General features: G+C 36.4%; 1 protein-coding gene and 1 non-coding gene across 2 annotated transcripts; one reads left to right on the top strand and one right to left on the bottom strand.

Moving 5' to 3' along the window:
* Positions 1-4,015: 4,015 nt before the first annotated feature.
* Positions 4,016-4,097, bottom strand: TRNAS-UGA (transfer RNA serine (anticodon UGA)). The gene has a single exon. It is a non-coding gene; the product is annotated as a tRNA-Ser (tRNA).
* Positions 4,098-8,036: 3,939 nt separating this feature from the next.
* On the top strand, positions 8,037-16,866 carry LOC111810192 (protein HLB1). Its single transcript, XM_023696803.2, has 14 exons — positions 8,037-8,769; positions 10,733-10,864; positions 11,682-11,751; positions 12,101-12,214; positions 12,598-12,681; positions 13,547-13,597; positions 13,778-13,807; positions 13,936-13,998; positions 14,105-14,170; positions 14,365-14,493; positions 14,648-14,683; positions 15,136-15,255; positions 15,370-15,558; positions 16,479-16,866. The coding sequence occupies exons 1-14, from the start codon at positions 8,225-8,227 to the stop codon at positions 16,587-16,589; spliced, it is 1,740 nt and encodes a 579-aa protein (XP_023552571.2). The 5' UTR covers positions 8,037-8,224; the 3' UTR covers positions 16,590-16,866.
* Positions 16,867-17,862: the final 996 nt, after the last annotated feature.

The following is a 17,862-nucleotide window of genomic DNA, read 5'->3' as shown; positions in this document are numbered from 1 at the left end:
GTAACTCTGAACCTTGTCGGCCAAAACGACATAATTTTGTCTCTGTCCGATGCATCCGACGTGTAAAAACTCTGACCGTCGGATGGATATGGACAAACTGACATGGTGAAATGGACCATGGGACCACGTGGCATTCATTTTTATTTTTCATTTAACATGAAAAATTAATAATAAAAATAAAACCTCACACTATTCCGAAGAAGCTTCGAGAGACAGCTTAGGGCTACACGTCTGAAATGTCCACGCCACGTGGCAATTGAGAAGTCTAGTCATCAAATTGAATTAAAACCACTAATCCAATTAGAATAAGGAAACGTGACTGTGTGTTGTTTGTAGGGATAAGAACAAAACTCCAATGAAAATTAAAAAAGGGGTTCGTAACGTAATCCAATAGGTTCGAGAAAAAATAGAATTCCCGAAACGTGTTCGGAACATATTGTCAGTTCAAACATAGTTTAACGAATCATTAATTATCATTTCAAACGTCGATGATTCAATCTCTTACTACTTATTAAAAAAACGTGTTCGAATAATTTTGATCAGATGGTACGTTTGAGCATAGCTCAATGGATCATTAATTACCATTTCACACGTTGATACGATAGCCTTCAAAATGTTGTTACTTATAAAAAGAAACATGTGCATATCATTTTGATCATTCGTTGTCAATTCGAACATCGTTTGTTTCATCCTACTCTGTAACTGGTGAGCTAAAAAAATGTTTTTTACGATATGGAAGGGAATTCTAACCATATTTTTTTTACGTGTGGGTTATACGAGTAAGTTAAAAAAACTATTTAAAAATAATTAATTAAATTATCAAATATTGAAAAACTAAATCAATATTACATTTAAATTAGTTTTTTATTATCAATATGAACATAGCTCAACTAAAAAAAATTAATTTTTTTTTATACCAAACATAAAGAGAGAGAAAATGATCTTATCCAAATAAGCTAAAGGTGATAATTTTATGACGCTAAAATGTCCCACGTGTCCTTATCTATAAAGTTTCAAGCACGATAATTTCATGATAAATTGGAGTTAAAGAAATTATTATTATTATTATTATTATTATTATTTTTAATAAAAAAAAGCTGGTTTCTCCTTCACGTCATTGCTATATTATACATTTAATAATGAAAAACAATTATATATATATATATATATATATATATATATATTTTGTATTTTATTTCAAAAATATTTTAAATACGTATAAATTTGTTTTAAAAAAATTTTAAACTTTTGAAATAAACTAATGACAAATTTCATTTATAAGTTGGAACAAAATGCCGGTAAAACAAAACAACAGCCAAAACAAGCGGGAAGAGGAAAAAATCTGAAGGTTGGAATCTATGGGAGTTTTAACTACACGGGTTGAAGGTTGGAACAAACTGCGAGTAAAACAAAACATAAGCCAAAATAAGCGGGAAGAGGAAAAAATCCGAAGGTTGGAATCTATGGGAGTTTTAACACACGGGTTGAAGGTTGGAAAAAAATGCGAGTAAAACAAAACAAGCCGGAAGAGGAAAAAAATCTGAAGATTGGAATCTATGCAAGTAAAATAACACGGGTTAAAGGTTGGAACAAAATGCGAGTAAAACAAAACAGAAGCCGAAACACGCACGAAAATGAAAAAAATCTGAAGGTTGGAATCTATGCGAGTAAAACAACACGGGTTAAAGGTTGAAACAAAATGCGAGTAAAACAAAACATAAGCCAAAACAAGCAGAAAGAGGAAAAAATCTGAAGGTTGGAATCTATGAGAGTAAATCAACACGGGTTAAAGGTTGGAACCAAATGCAAGTAAAACAAAACAGAAGCCGAAACAAGCAGAAAGAGGAAAAAATCTGAAGGTTGGAATCTATGCCAGTAAAATTACACCTGTTAAAGGTGGGAACAAAATGCACGTAAAACAAAACAGAAGCCAAAATAAGCAGGAAGAGGAAAAAAATGTGAAGGTTGGAACCTATGAGAGTAAAATTACACAGGTACCTATGCGAGTAAAACTACACGGGTTAAAGGTTGGAACAAAATGCGAATAAAACAAAACAGTAGTCAAAACAAGCAGGAAGAGGAAAAAATGTGAAGGAAAGGGGAATAGATACCGACCTTAATGCTAGATTCATGTAGAAGTGGAATAGATACTGACCTTTATGCTAGATTCATGTAGAAGTGGAATAGGTTCAGGTTTAGGTGAAACCCAATAAATTTCAAGTCTGTCTCCTTAACCACTCGGACATATCTATCTAAATGTTTCAAAGAAATGTCGAAGTCAATAGATAAATTTCAAGTCTGTCTCCCGAACATATCTATCTAAATGTTTCAAAAAAATGTCGAAGTCAATAGATAAATTTCAAGTCTGTCTCCCGAACATATCTATCTAAATGTTTCAAAAAAATGTCGAAGTCAATAGATAAATTCATATAAAAATTCTACGCTATTGCGGTAAAAAGTGAGTAACGAAAAAATGTTGATAGTAGGGTTCAAACTTGTGTGGGTAAATTTCAAGTCTGTCTCCTTTAACTACTCGAACATACCAACCTTAATGTTGTAATAAAATGTCAAAGTCAATAGATAGATTCATGTAGAAGTGGAATAGTTATTTAAATTTATTAACGGTTAGTGTAGTAAAAAAGGAGAAAGGAAAAAACGTCGACAACAGGGTCCAAACATGCGCGAGTGAAACCCAACAGATTTCAAGTCTATCCCATTAACCACTCGGACATATCGAGTTAAAAAACGTCGACAACAGGGTCCAAACATGCGTGGGTGAAACCCAACAGATTTCAAGTCTATCCCATTAACCACTCGAACATATCGAGTTAATACAAGTCTATCCCATTAACCACTCGGACATATCGAGTTAATACAAGTCTATCCCATTAACCACTCGGACATATCGAGTTAATAACTATTCTGAGTTATTAAGGTTAAAAGTGAGTAACGAAAAAACATCGACAGCAGGCGGGTGAAACCCAACAGATTTCAAGTCTATCCCATTAACCACTCGGACATATCGAGTTAAAAAACGTCGACAACAGGGTCCAAACATGCGCGGGTGAAACCCAACAGATTTCAAGTCTATCCCATTAACCACTCGGACATATCGAGTTAATACAAGTCTATCCCATTAACCACTCGGACATATCGAGTTAATACAAGTCTATCCCATTAACCACTCGGACATATCGAGTTAATACAAGTCTATCCCATTAACCACTCGGACATATCGAGTTAATAACTATTCTGAGTTATTAAGGTTAAAAGTGAGTAACGAAAAAACATCAACAACAGGGGTCGAACTAGCCCGGATAAAACTCAATAAAATTTTAAATCTGTTTCCTTAACCACTCTAACATACGAACCTTAATGTTTTAGTGAAATGTCGAAGTCAAGATAGCATGGTTCAAACCTGAGTTATTGCGGTAAAAAGTGAGTAACGGGAAACGTCAACAACAAGGTTCGATCGAACCTACGCGGGTGAAACCCAACAGATTTCAAGTCTGTCTTTTTAACCACTCGAACATATCGACCTAGATGTTTCAAAGAAATGTCGAAGTCAATAAATAGATTCATGTAGAAGTGGAATAGTTATTTAAAGTTGCATCCTAAGTTATTCCGGTAAAAAGTGAGAAAGGAAAAAACGTCGGCAAGGTTCGAACGCAGGTGATACGCAACAGATTTCAAACCTGTCTCCTTAACCACTCAAAGATATCGACCTAAATGTTTCAAAAAAAATGTCGGACAGAGTTCAAACCGCAAGTGAAATCCAACATATTTCAAATCTATCTCCTTAACCACCCGAACATATCAACCTTAATGTTTTAGAGTCGAAGTCAATAGATAGATTCATATAGAAATGGAATAGTTATTTAAAGTTGCATCCTAAGTTATTGTGGTAACATCGACAACAGGGTTCAAACCGGTGAAACCCTTCACCCAACAGTGTCTCCTTAACCACTCGGACATATTGACCTTAATGTTTTAGTTATTTAAAGTTGCATCAAAATGTCGACAGCAGGATTCAAACCTATGCGGGTGAAACCCAACAGATTTCAAGTCTGTCTCCTTAACCACTCGGACATATCAACCGGTTCGGACCTACGCGAGTGAAACCCAACAGATTCCAAATCTGTCTCTTTAACCGCACATATCAACCTTAATGTTTCAAATAAATGTCGAAGTCAATAGATAGATCAATATAGAAGTGGAATAGTTATTTAAAGAATGCATCCTAAGTTATTCGGGTAAAAAGTGAGAGAGGAAAAATTGTCAACAGTAGGGTTCAAACCTGCACGGGTGAAACCCAACAAATTTCAAGTTTGTTTCCTTGACCACTCGAACATATCGACCTTTATGTTTCAAATAAATGTCGAAGTCAATAGATAGATTAATATAGAAGTGAAATAGTAATGGTTGGGGTTCAAACCCAACCGATTTCAAGTTTGTTTCCTTGACCACTCGGACATATCAACCTTAATGTTTCAAAAAATGTCGAAGTCAATAGATGAACCTGCGCAAAACCCAACAGATTTCAAGTCTGTCTCCTTAACCACTCGGACATATCAACCTAAATATTTTGAAGAAATGTCGAAGTCAATAGATAGATTCATGTAGAAGTGGAATGGTTATTTAAATTTATTAACCGTTAGTGAATTCCAAGTTATTGCAGTAAAAAAGGAGAAAGGAAAAAAACGTCACATGCGCGGGTGAAACCCAACAGATTTCAAGTCATTCAAACATATAAAAAACGTTTTAATGTTTTAGAGAAATGTCAACTTTAATGTTTTTCAATAGATTCATATATAGTACTTCCAATTATTTAAATTTATTAAATGTCAGTAATAAGATTCAAACCTAACAAATTTCAAGTTTGTCTTTTGACTCCTCGAACATATCGACCCTAATGTTCTAAAGAAATGTCGAATTCAACAGATTTTTAGTAGTGACAATAGACGAGAAATTGAAAATTAAACATATTATCGGTAGAAATGTTCAAATTTGATGATCTTGACTTATACGTCCAGTATCCAACGCCTAAAAAATGGTCGCAATTTAGAAACCTTAGTTGGGTTGTTCAAAGTATCCGTGAAAAAAATATAGTTACTGTCAATATTTTCAACATTACTGTAATGCCCTAGATCCACCGCTAGCCGATATTGTCCTCTTTGAGATTTCCCTTTCACTAACAGATATTGTTCTCGATGGGCTTTCCCTTTCACGGGCTGATATTATTCTCTTTGGGCTTTCCCTTTCACTGACAGATATCGTTCTCTTTGGGCTTTCCCTTTCGGGCTTCTTCTCAAAGCTTTAAAATGCGTCAAAATCCATCACTAGCAGATATTGTCCTCTTGTCCTCTTTAGCTTTCCCTTTCACTGCTCGCAGATATTGTCCTCTTTAGGCTTTCCCTTTCGGGCTTCCCCTCAAACCTTTAAAACGCGTCCAGATCCACCGCTAGCAGATATTGTTCTCTTGTCCTCTTTGGGCTTTCCCTTTCGAGCTTCCCCAGATCCACCGCTAGCAGATATTGTCCTCTTGCCCCAGATCCACCGCTAGCGGATATTGTCCTCTCTGGGCTTTCCCTTACACTAACAGATATTGTTCTCTTTGGGCTTTCCCTTAGTTTCACTAGCGGATATTGTTCTCTTTGGGCTTTTCCTTTCACTAGCAGATATTGTTCTCTTTGGGATTTCCCTTTCGGGCTTCCTCTCAAGGCTTTAAAACGTGTCCAGATCCACCACTAGCAGATATTGTCCTCTTTGGGCTTTCCCTTTCGGGCTTCCCCTCAAGGCTTTAAAACGCGTCCAGATCCACCGCTAGCAGATATTGTCCTCTTTGGGCTTTCCCTTTCGGGCTTCCCCTCAAGGCTTTAAAACGCGTCCAGATCCACCGCTAGCAGATATTGTCCTCTTGTCCCAGATCCACCGCTAGCAGATATTGTCATCTTTGGGCTTTCCCTTTCGGGCTTCCCCTCAAGGCTTTAAAACGCGTCCAGATCCACCGCTAGCAGATATTGTCCTCTTGTCCCAGATCCACCGCTAGCAGATATTGTCATCTTGCCATCTTTGAGCTTTCCCTTTCACTGCTAGTAGATATTGTCCTCTTTGGGCTTTCCCTTTCGGGCTTCCTCTCAAGGCTTTAAAATGCGTCCAGATCCACCGCTAGCAGATATTGTCCTCTTGTCCTCTTTGGGCTTTCCCTTTCACCGCTAGCAGATATTGTCCTCTTTGAGCTTTCCCTTTCACCGCTAGCAAATATTGTCCTCTTTGAGCTTTCCCTTTCGGCTTCCCCTCAAGGCTTTAAAACGCGTCCAGATCCAGGACGGCTTCCCCTCAAGGCTTAAAACGCGTTCAGATCCAGGACAGCTTCCCCTCAAGGCTTAAAACGCGTCCAGATCCACCGCTAGCAGATATTGTCCTCTTTGGGCTTTCCCTTTCGGGCTTCCCCTCAAGGCTTTAAAACGCGTCCAGATCCACCGCTAGCAGATATTGTCCTCTTTGGGCTTTCCCTTTCGGGCTTCCCCTCAAGGCTTTAAAACGCGTCCAGATCCACCGCTAGCAGATATTGTCCTCTTGTCCCAGATCCACCGCTAGCAGATATTGTCATCTTGCCATCTTTGAGCTTTCCCTTTCACTGCTAGTAGATATTGTCCTCTTTGGGCTTTCCCTTTCGGGCTTCCTCTCAAGGCTTTAAAATGCGTCCAGATCCACCGCTAGCAGATATTGTCCTCTTGTCCTCTTTGGGCTTTCCCTTTCACCGCTAGCAGATATTGTCCTCTTTGAGCTTTCCCTTTCACCGCTAGCAAATATTGTCCTCTTTGAGCTTTCCCTTTCGGCTTCCCCTCAAGGCTTTAAAACGCGTCCAGATCCAGGACGGCTTCCCCTCAAGGCTTAAAACGCGTTCAGATCCAGGACAGCTTCCCCTCAAGGCTTAAAACGCGTCCAAATCCAGGACAGCTTCCCCTCAAGGCTTTAAAACGCGTCCAGATCCAAGACAGCTTCCCCTCAAGGCTTTAAAACGCGTTCAGATCCAGGACAACTTCCCCTCAAGGCTTTAAAACGCGTCCAGATCCAAGACAACTTCCCCTCAAGACTTTAAAACGCGTCTACTAGGGGTTTTCACACACTTATAAATGAGCTAAGGCTTTAAAAGGCATTTAGTTTCCACACCCTTATAAAGGTGATTTGTTCTCTTCCCCAACATTGTTCTCTTCCCCAACCAATGTTGTTAAGAATGAGAAATAGAAATAGAATTGGGATAGAAAGTATGATCTTCATTCAGGTTTACTACGTTTATATAGGATACAAACTATCAACTAATACCTAAAAATAGAAAAAATATATATCTAACTAAATCTGGTAAATAAATAAAATATACCGTTAATCAAATCTATACAGAACTCCCTAAATATATGAGATATATTCTAACTAATTATCACCGCAAAATATCCTCTTAATAAATGTGTGACATCACAATTACCTTTAACTAATGTTCATCAAATACAACTTGATACATTTATAGAAAGTCTCTTCTTGAAAACATATTTATATTTATACTAAGTGGGATAAAGACGGGGACAGGAATGGGGACGAGAATATAATCTCGTTCCCAACCCTAATTATCGGAGAAATTTCTCTCCACTCCCTCCTCCATTCTCCGTCTAAATGGAAAATTCCCGCCTTAGTCAAATGGACATCTCTAATCACGATCCCGAGTCCTTTTGAGCGATGAGCATATGACTAAGGTAAAAGAGGATAAATTAGTCTCGGTTAAATGGGCATCTCTAATACGATCCCAAGTCCTTTTGAGTTACGAGCATACGACTAGGGTAAAGAAAAATAAATTATTTGAAGAATCTATTACAATGTGACTGACCGTTTTGTATCGTTGGATATACGAGAAATGAACCATAAAAATAAATTTTATATCATATGGTTACTATGTTCAAATCTTCATCAACCAATCATATAATATAGAGACCAATTTAATTTGAGATGAAATTGATAATCTAACATTTTCATTATCATCAACATTGTTAGTATTTGAGGCAAAATTTGGGATGTAGTTACCTAAGCTACTTGTGTCACTCATTCATGGCGGAGTAATTCGGCATTTTCTCTTTGGACTTTCAGTTTCGTTCTTGACGGATCTTCAATCTGCTGAGCTGGTTTTCCGGAACCTCGCTTCGATCCTGCCCTTCCTGTTCGACACTTCACCATGTCGCCGACTCCCGAGGAACCTAATAATTTGCAGAACGGAATCGAAATCGAATCACACATTTCGGTAGAATCAAATCAAATTGGTGAATCCAAATCAGAGCCGGAATCCACAGCAGATGTAGTTCCCACAGGTGAATTACAACAAGAACGCGAATCGGAATCAGTTAATGGAGTAGCAGACTTGGAGCCTCAATCGGAGCTGGTAATTCCCACAGCTGAATTACAACAAGAACGCGAATCGGAATCATTCAATGGAGCAGCAGACTCGGAGCCTCAATCGGAGCTGGATTCTCCAAGGAAACAGTTATCGGAGTCCATCGAATTACAGGTAGTGACGGATGTTACAGATCCGAGGTTTGAAGAGCCTAAAGGAACCTCGATCTCATCCAATGGCACTGAGAACTCGCAACCTGCGCTGCGTAAAGATGAAGGAAGCCGAACATTTACAATGAGAGAGTTACTGAATGGATTGAAAGTTGAAGATGGTAACGACAGCCTTAACGAATCTGAAGGCGAGAAGCCGGAGGCGAACTCCGGTTACAGGTTTGCAATCTTGCTTTGATTACTTGGGGATACTGAATAAGGCTGATTGGTGATTGAATGCTTGATAATAATGCAGTATAATCTTCAATTATTTGAAATTGAATGCTCAATGCTCAACCTGATTTTTTCATCAAGTGATTTACTTCTGTTAGAGGGAGAGAGATTTTGCGACAGTTCTCTCAAGCTTGAATACCTATTTTTCTATTAAAAAATGTTATGGGGTAGTTTCTTTCAAGGAAAACTATTTTAGGCATCAAAATCAAATGACTCCCATTTGAACAAGTCAATTTCTGAAAGTCAAAGTTGATCAAAAGTTTCCAACGAGCTCGCTTGTTGGCGCCTGCAAGATTTCTCTTGAGCCGACACTCCCAAACTGTCTAGAGCATTTGTTTTCCTTGAAGGGGTCCGTCTTTGTTTTTCTTGCTAGAAGGGTAAGATACACTGATGGCTTTGAACGATTGATTGCTGTGGGGAACTATTCATCGTATTTTGATGTTCTAAGGCTCCAGTTGTTGTACTCTCCACCACCTGTCCCAATTTCTAATTTTGTTAGGAATGCCTGTCTAGGTTCTGAAATCAAATATAATGGCTTCTCTACTAGGCTTTTTGTCTTGCATGTTGGCAAACCCGAAGGACCCTATCCAATTCTATAGGACTGAACTGTGTGTATAATCTGGCTGTTCACATTCACCATTCAGTTCGCCCCAAATATTTGTTAAATCTGAAAGTTGCTTCGAACTGACCCAATCCAACCCATGAATAGACTTATTTCTTTCCTGGAATACATTATCCTAAAACGTGCTATACTCCCATAAAACTTTTTTATGTTGCTATGAAGTTGGATTCTGTGACTTCAAATTTTGGTGATTCCATTTGTACCCAGATAGGCCTTCATTTTATTTTTGGATAAGATAAAATAGGCTTTTATAAGGTGGTAGGAAACTGTAGTTTCGTTTCAATTTTATAGATTTCTGATCAAATTGGATTATATGGCTAATTTTCCAATTGCACTTTGCCCATTAACAAAAATCCTTGGGTATTAACTTAACAAAAATCCCAATTAGACTTTTGAGATTGTTCATTTTGTAGGAAAGAGTTTTAATTGTTCTTGTTTCACATACTTTGGATCAACCTTGAAACTAGTTTACTGAAATGATCAACTGACCTGTTATCTGTTTGGCCTGCTCAATTTTTACACCGAACATGCTTGGTTTGATTAACTTTATAAAAGACATATATCTTGCAGATGGGTTTTGGTTTGGGCTCAAAAGTAACCCAACCTGAACCACTAACACCCCTAGTCAATAGTCAACATTATATGTTTATTCAGATCTTTTTACTAATGCATTTTTATGAATGACAATATAATAGAACCCAAATAGAACTAAAATGATTGAAATATAAAAGATAAGAGCTAGAAGATAATCCAAGTATTCGAGGTACTTGGAACCTACCCTCTCTTGAGAATCCTAACTCAAGCCTAAAACCATCTAAACAATTCTTTGACTTCCTTCTTTCCCCCTCCATCTACTCAAAACCAAATACCATAACAACCTCCCTAACTAATCACCAATATACCCTTAATATCTCAACAATACCTTAATAGCATTCCTATCGCAATCTTGGTTTCTTAACACCATCCTTTTCTCGCAATAATAGCGTATTTTTTACATTTTCTCTTTATTCCATCATCAGCCTGTAGCTTCACTTCTAGGTGCTCTATAACTCATTTTTGGAATGAATCAATACATTTATGGATACTCTTGTCCGTTTCATTTTGCAAACTAATCTATTTGTTTTTTTTTTTCATTCTTTCCATTTGATTTTGGTGTGAATTTGAAAAGGCTCACTATTTTTAGTGGAGTGTTTAATTTTCTATTCACAACAATAATGCTGTTATCAACTTTTGTCTCAATAGCTATATTCTTTCTTTACTTTTTTGCTTTACTGTATGAATTTGCAGTCTTAATCAAGATAGTCCACATCAGCCTTATTCTGAACAGAGCAGAGCTGCCATGGAGTTGATCAACAGTGTTACAGGTGTTGATGAAGAGGGCCGTTCTCGCCAAAGGATTCTCACGTTTGCTGCTAGGAGGTATCATCACTATACTTTTTGTAACTTGTAGTTGTCCCAACTACATCTCTTAATACTTCTGGTGACCTAGACTTGAATTCCTATTGAAATAAGGGCCCAGTTGTACTTCCCCTTTTCTTCCAATAGAAGCTTGTGTTTAATCTCTAATTGTGTCATGGGATTTTCACTACAACCAAAATAATAATAATTATAAAAAAAAAAATTAAATAAATAATAACTAAACTATTGCATACATGATGGTTAGTAAAGAAGACAATATATAATACCATATATATACATATTTGTATCTATATTAATAATCATGGGTATTTTTATTACTTTTTATGCAAAACAGTACTGGATTAACTGATTTTTATAACATTTAGAGTTGAGAAACTTATTATTAGAATATTTACATTCCAGTTAGATGGCCACATAATAGAACCCAGCTTACCCTTTTACCGCTTTTGAAAGGGGCATGCCTAAGTGCAAAGCACATATGGCATAGGTGAGATGAAAGGCAATCACCTCAAAATATCTTGGGATGTCTGCTTGGAGATAATTGTAGGAGGGTAGATCTCACTACGGCTCGCATTTTCCCCCCTTGAATTGTGCTTAATGTTGGCAGGGTTATCAATAGACCTTTTGGAAAATATGAAAAGTTGAAAATAAAAGAAAGATCAAGTACTAATTTTTGCCTTTGTTCATGATATTATTGAAAAAGTACATTGTATATTTATTTCTTATCAGGAACAGAGAATCCATTTTTTAAAAAATATTTGCACTCCTTCAGAAACCCTCTGTTTCTAAGCATCTATTTTCCATTTAAATATTGCAGGTATGCGAGTGCAATTGAGAGAAATGGTCAAGATTATGATGCTCTATACAATTGGGCTTTGGTCCTCCAGGTCTGAGACTTTATATATTTTATTTTGGAAACTGGTTTTTTTATTCCCGTCTATTTCTTGATCAATAAGGTTGGAATGGAGGGCAGGGAGAGACTATTGACGAGTCATTAAAAGAATTTCAACTCAATTGAATTTATGTGTTTGGTATAAAATATATCACAACTTAGCTGAGACCTTCCGTACATAGTGTCAATATTTTATGTAACATGGATATAAAATGAAATGAAACATTTAGTTTTCTTCGCATAGAGAAGTAAAATTTCGTTATAACAATACACTACAAAATGTACTGATATTTCGTTCTGTTATAAGCAATATCACAATAAACAAAATTAATCGGATGTTGCAGGAGAGTGCAGACAATGTTAGTCCAGATTCCACTTCACCTTCTAAAGATGCGTTGCTTGAAGAGGCTTGTAAAAAGTACGATGAGGCTACCCGTCTTTGCCCAACACTTCATGATGTATGTAAAAGAAAAACCTTTTTACACTTATATTACTCAGGATGCTGTTGCCAAAAATGTGACAGATCGAAAAAAAAAAGGAAAAGATCTACAAACTTTGTAGAGCGACTAATATTGAATCTGCCAGAATGAACTCTTTCAGATTAGTTATTTTGTTGTTCTTTTTTCAAGACTGATCAAAATGAGTTTTCCTTGGGCTCATTTTTCATATTAGTAATTATGTATTCCTGCTTAGGTTTTGATAAACCATGGCTCAAAGTAGGCCTTCTTTTATTCTTGGTACTGGCAGAGTTAGAAAATATTTGTATGCATTTTTCACATGACCTGCAAAATTTATCGTTAGTGCTGTCTTAATGATTTTATGTATCTGGATTGCATCCCAGGCTTTTTATAATTGGGCTATTGCAATCTCTGATCGTGCCAAAATGCGTGGTCGTACAAAGGAGGCTGAAGAACTGTGGAAGCAGGTTTATACTTCCATCCCTAGTGGTTTTTTGTCATTACGTGTTTGGAAAAAAAAAAAACTTCCACCCTTAACGTATGTATATCGTTTGGAATTCGGGAATGTCAATGACTGGAATGAATGGGCACCATCTTTTCTGGGTTATATATCAACACTTTTCTCCGGGATCAAAAAGATTTAAAATTCGACTATTTACTGTGCTAATGTGATTGCGTGATTCAATGGACACTCTAGGCCTTCTCCATTTTGTGTTATTTTCATCTCTTTTTGGTGATATGTTTTCTTTTATCAAATATTCTATTGTTCCTTAATTTTATATCTTCAATTTTATGACTTGGTGAAGGCATCAGTAGACTCCCTTTTACGTTGAAAGTTTGGATCCCTGCCGAAACACTTAAAAGATTTTAAAACAAAAGGAATTTTCCTTTTCTTTCAAAAGAATCATTTAGGCTGTCAATTGTTTAAAAGGTCTAATTATACTTCACTATCAACTCTTTGCTGAAAATTTTGAAACGTCGGTAAAACCAAAAATACAGGTGCTTCCTTTATATTAGAATGATGATGTTGGCGATAATGGAGCGACTGAATGGAACTTGTCAAAGTCCATCCTAAAAATTGTTCATACATAATCTGGACATGAAACATATTTCAGACTAAAAAACTATAGAAAAGAAAAATGACAAAAAGGAAAAAGAACTGCTTGTTTTCTGTATCTACTTTTTTGTTTCCACTTTTAATATTCTTATTGATCTGATTTACAGTAATCATTTTCTTCTTTTCTTCATCCCCTTCTTTTGTAATTTCATTCCATCCAAAAAAGAAAAACCTCATTATTTAGGAACTAATCATTCCAATATTCTATCTTTCAGGCTACCAAAAATTATGAAAAAGCTGTCCAACTCAACTGGAATAGTCCCCAGGTACATCTCAAGAAATTGCTAGAAAACCCCTTTGTGCTTCAATTTTTCTCTGGGACTTTCTTCTTCAATGTGTTCTTTTTTGTGAAATTGATTCTATTATAAGCCTCTATAACCTCAAATGAAGCGTTTGAATTTGCTTTTTGCAAATACCTTAAGGTTAACTCTTTTGGTCAATTTCAGGCACTAAATAATTGGGGGCTTGCTCTACAGGTACTTATGTTTTTCACATTAGATTGATCTTCGTTTTGAAAGAGTCTCTTTTTCTCACCTCCACGTATGAAACCGCAAATATTATGTGTACAAAATTTCTTTTTATGGAACATCATGATCCATTTCAGGAACTCAGTGCGATTGTGCCAGCACGAGAAAAGCAGACAATTGTAAAAACAGCTATCAGTAAGGTAACACTATTATTTGAAACATTTAGATACTAAATAATTGCAGCATTTTGCTTAAAACTTACGGTTCCATTCTATGCCTTGATTGCTCCGTTTTCTTCCATTGCAGTTCCGTGCTGCTATACAGTTGCAATTTGATTTTCATCGAGCAATCTACAACCTTGGTACTGTTCTGGTGAGTCTTTTACCTGCCGCACGTGAGGAAATTACATGACCTTACATCTGTTTAATGCGCCACATTTAGAATGAGTTCATCAACTTGTGTTGTAGCTAAATCTTCTTAAGTTCTGTGGAAGACTTAAGTCTTGATTTATTCAGATCAGATAATATAAATTTGCTCAAATCTTAACTCATTTCTGGCATCTATAGTATGGACTAGCTGAGGACACATTGCGGACTGGTGGCACAGGAACTGTTAAGGATGTTTCCCCTAATGAGTTGTACAGCCAATCTGCAATTTATATTGCAGCTGCGCATGCTCTAAAACCAAGTTACTCTGTAAGCCCAGTACTTTTGTTTCGAATAATTTCCATGTTGTTGGGCCTGATGTAATAACCAAATATTATGTTCTTCCATCTCTTCTTTTCTTAATATACAATTTTATTCTTCACATACAAGCTTCAATTAAAATTTTGATGTTTGTTTTTAATAGGTTTACAGCAGCGCCTTGCGGTTGGTTCGTTCAATGGTTAGTTCTTCTCAAATAATGTGCATCACAATTGATCTCATCTTTTCTTCTATTATTTGTTCAATATAAACCAGTCAGTTATCTGTATTGTTTTTATGGTTTTGTTTAATATGCGTTGTATTTGTCTTTTAATGGGAAGATGCGAAAGATCTGTACAAAGTTCTAAAATAAATGAAGCTGTCAATTTCATAATTGATTCCATATTAAGCCTATGATGTGATCAACAGTTGGGGCATGCATCTACTTTTAACAGTTAAAATGCAGGGCATGATATGTCATGTTCAAGCATTTTACTACATTTTTGAAGTTTCCAAGAAATCTGTACCTTGTAAATTCGGACTCATCTTATATTCAGATGCACGTGTGCTTTTGAAATGACTTTTCAGTGAAATCCCTTGATCTGGAAATATATTTTGGTGCAATGAACTTAATGGAACTCGACTTTTTGACAGCTGCCGTTACCCTATCTAAAAGTTGGATACCTGACTGCACCTCCGGTGGGGAGACCATTTGCTCCTCACGGTGATTGGAAACGTTCACAATTTTTTCTAAATCATGATGTATTGCAAAAGGTACAAATAATTTATCTATTTTCTTCTTTTTATCAGTTAACCATGTCAGATAAGTGCTTTTATGTGATTTGGTTGAAAGTGATCTTAAACTACTCATGGCCCATCATCTTTCAGCTTAACATAGGCGGGGAACAAACACAAACATCCCCTACTCTTTTAGGAAGATCTGGAAGTACCTTGAATGGCGACAGGACAATGAAAGTAGAAATTCCAGATATTGTCTCTGTTTCAGCCTGTGCAGATCTAACTTTACCACCTGGTGCTGGGCTCTGCATCGACACAATCCATGGACAAATTTTCTTGGTGAGTATATTCTAGTGGCATTTGCATAAAAAATTTGATTGATAGTATAAAATTACAAAAGTGTGGAAAATCCCTAATCCATTGGAGTTACCGTTGAGGATTGTTGGGAGAGAGTCCTACATTAGCTAATTAAGAAAATGATCATGTGTTTATAAGTAAGGAATACATCTCCATTGGTATGAGGCAGAATACACCTCCATTGGTACGAGGCCCTTTGAGGAAACCAAAAGCAAAGCCATGAGAGCTAATACTCAAAGTGGACAATATCATACAATTGTAGAGATTCATAATTCCTAACATGGTATCAGAGTGATGCCCTTAACTTAGTCATGTCAATAGAATCCTCAAATATCGAACAAAGAAGTTGGAACCTCAAAAGTGTAGTCAAAAGTGACTCAAGTGTCGAACAAATGGTGTACTTAGTTTAATGGCTCCAGAGAAAGGAGTCGAGCCTCAATTAAGGAGAGGCTGTTCGAGGGTTCCATAGGCATCAGGGGAGGCTCTATAGTGTACTTTGTTCGAGGGGAGGATTGTTGGAAGGGAGTCCCATATTGACTAATTAAGGGAATGATCATGAGTCTATGAGTAAGGAATACATCTCCATTGGTTTGAGGCCTTTTGGAGAAACCAAAACAAAAGCCATGAGAGCTAATGCTCAAAGTGGACAATATCATACCAAGGTGGAGATCCGTAATTCCTAACAGATCATTCAACCCATCCGCTTTTACCAAATCTGAAATATTATCATGTCTGATGTGTTCGTGTGACTACTATTAGAGTGGAGTGCACTGTTCACGTGGATATTCCCACAGTTACAGCTTTCATTGTACCAAATCCTTTGTTTGAGGGAACACAAAGCATGCACTAGTTTGACCCGTAATTATCAACTTGTATGCACGATCACCTTGTTAATTCTGCAGGTTGCTGACTCGTGGGACGCGCTCGATGGATGGCTTGATGCAATTAGATTAGTTTACACGATCTATGCCCGAGGGAAGAACGAGGTTTTAGCTGGCATCATAGCAGGTTGATCATTACCAAGTACGCAAAAATGTTTCAGTGATATTATCTTGATGTCTATATGATGTTTATTCACATTAGATTGAGTACTCATTTCCATAGATTGAAACACAAAATTTTGGGTTGCTTTCCAGTGCTTAGAACATGTTTCTCTTGTCAGATCTCCTTTTCAGTGTATAATAATCTATGTACATGTCGCTTGTTAACAGCACGCACAAGTGGGTACCGTTTTGGACCCTTGAGGTATTTTCATTGTGTTTTTATATATATTTGTGAATGTCTCGGTCAGCTTCGTGCACCTATTATGTTCGGTTGTCGAAGAAATTTATAGATATTAAATCTTAGGTAGGAGGTCACCATGATTTGAACCCGTTCCATTCTGGTCAAAAAATTATTGTATTTGAAAGTTTAAAGTTCAAAGGTTGAGAAGTTAAAAAGAGAGACGTTTCTGATTGGTTGCATAGGAGGGCTGCTTTGGTTTTGCATGTACGTAGGCCATAAAGATATTGATTACCATATTAATGATTCGATCTTTTGTTCTTACAATTATTAAATTTTTTAACAAAAATGTCGTACTTTGGTTTTTAAACTTCATAAATATTTATTTTAATCATCAAACTTTCAAATTTGTTTCATTTTAGTTCATCATTGGACGTTTCTTATTTAGTCCCTATATTTTAGAAAACTAATCATTTTAAACTATATAGTTTTGAAAATTTTAAAATATTTAATTGGAGGTTTAAATTTCCGTACCTTACTTATGGGGATGTTGTGTATTAGGAAAAAAAGGACAAAAATAAATTAAACCCAAGAATAATCTCGAGATCTAAAATTTACATTTTAGAAGTATTCACGAACCAAAGAAAAAGAATAAACCTAAGAGGTTAGATACCGTAAAATGATATTTAAAATTCTAAAACCAAAAGAGTGCATATCAAAATAACCGTTTTAAGAAATTAGTAAACGAAGTGTAACTCCAACATTCCTCCTGCCAAGTCACTCTCGAACACGTTTTCGATACCGACAACAACTCCCCTCGAAGGAATTGTAGCAATTCCGACATCCACTGATTTTGCAACTTCTAATATCTCGAGCGGTAAACGAAAGGGCATACTAGACACAGAGCTTAAGACTCTATCAGAGATATTACGGTGGGATATGCTACTTAGATATCTAAAAACGTTCAATTGAAAAGGTGAAATAAATAAAAAAAAAAAAAAAAAAAGTACATGGACTAAAATGATTTTGTTTAAAGTACGGAGACAACAATGAAAATTTTAAAAT

Source organism: Cucurbita pepo, chromosome 14, assembly GCF_057944985.1.
Source record: "Cucurbita pepo subsp. pepo isolate OVF chromosome 14, ASM5794498v1, whole genome shotgun sequence".
NCBI lineage: Eukaryota > Viridiplantae > Streptophyta > Magnoliopsida > Cucurbitales > Cucurbitaceae > Cucurbita > Cucurbita pepo.
The sequence above is the reverse complement of the archived record's forward strand: the minus strand, read 5'-3'. Positions and strand labels throughout refer to the sequence as shown.

Excerpts from the sequence above, each read along its gene's own strand:
- LOC111810192 (XM_023696803.2), top strand. The coding sequence starts at position 8,225 with ATGTCGCCGACTCCCGAGGAACCTAATAATTTGCAGAACGGAATCGAA. Across the intron at positions 12,215-12,597 it reads TTTGCCCAACACTTCATGAT|GCTTTTTATAATTGGGCTAT; the intron begins GTATGTAAAAGA and ends ATTGCATCCCAG. Across the intron at positions 14,684-15,135 it reads TGCGGTTGGTTCGTTCAATG|CTGCCGTTACCCTATCTAAA; the intron begins GTTAGTTCTTCT and ends ACTTTTTGACAG.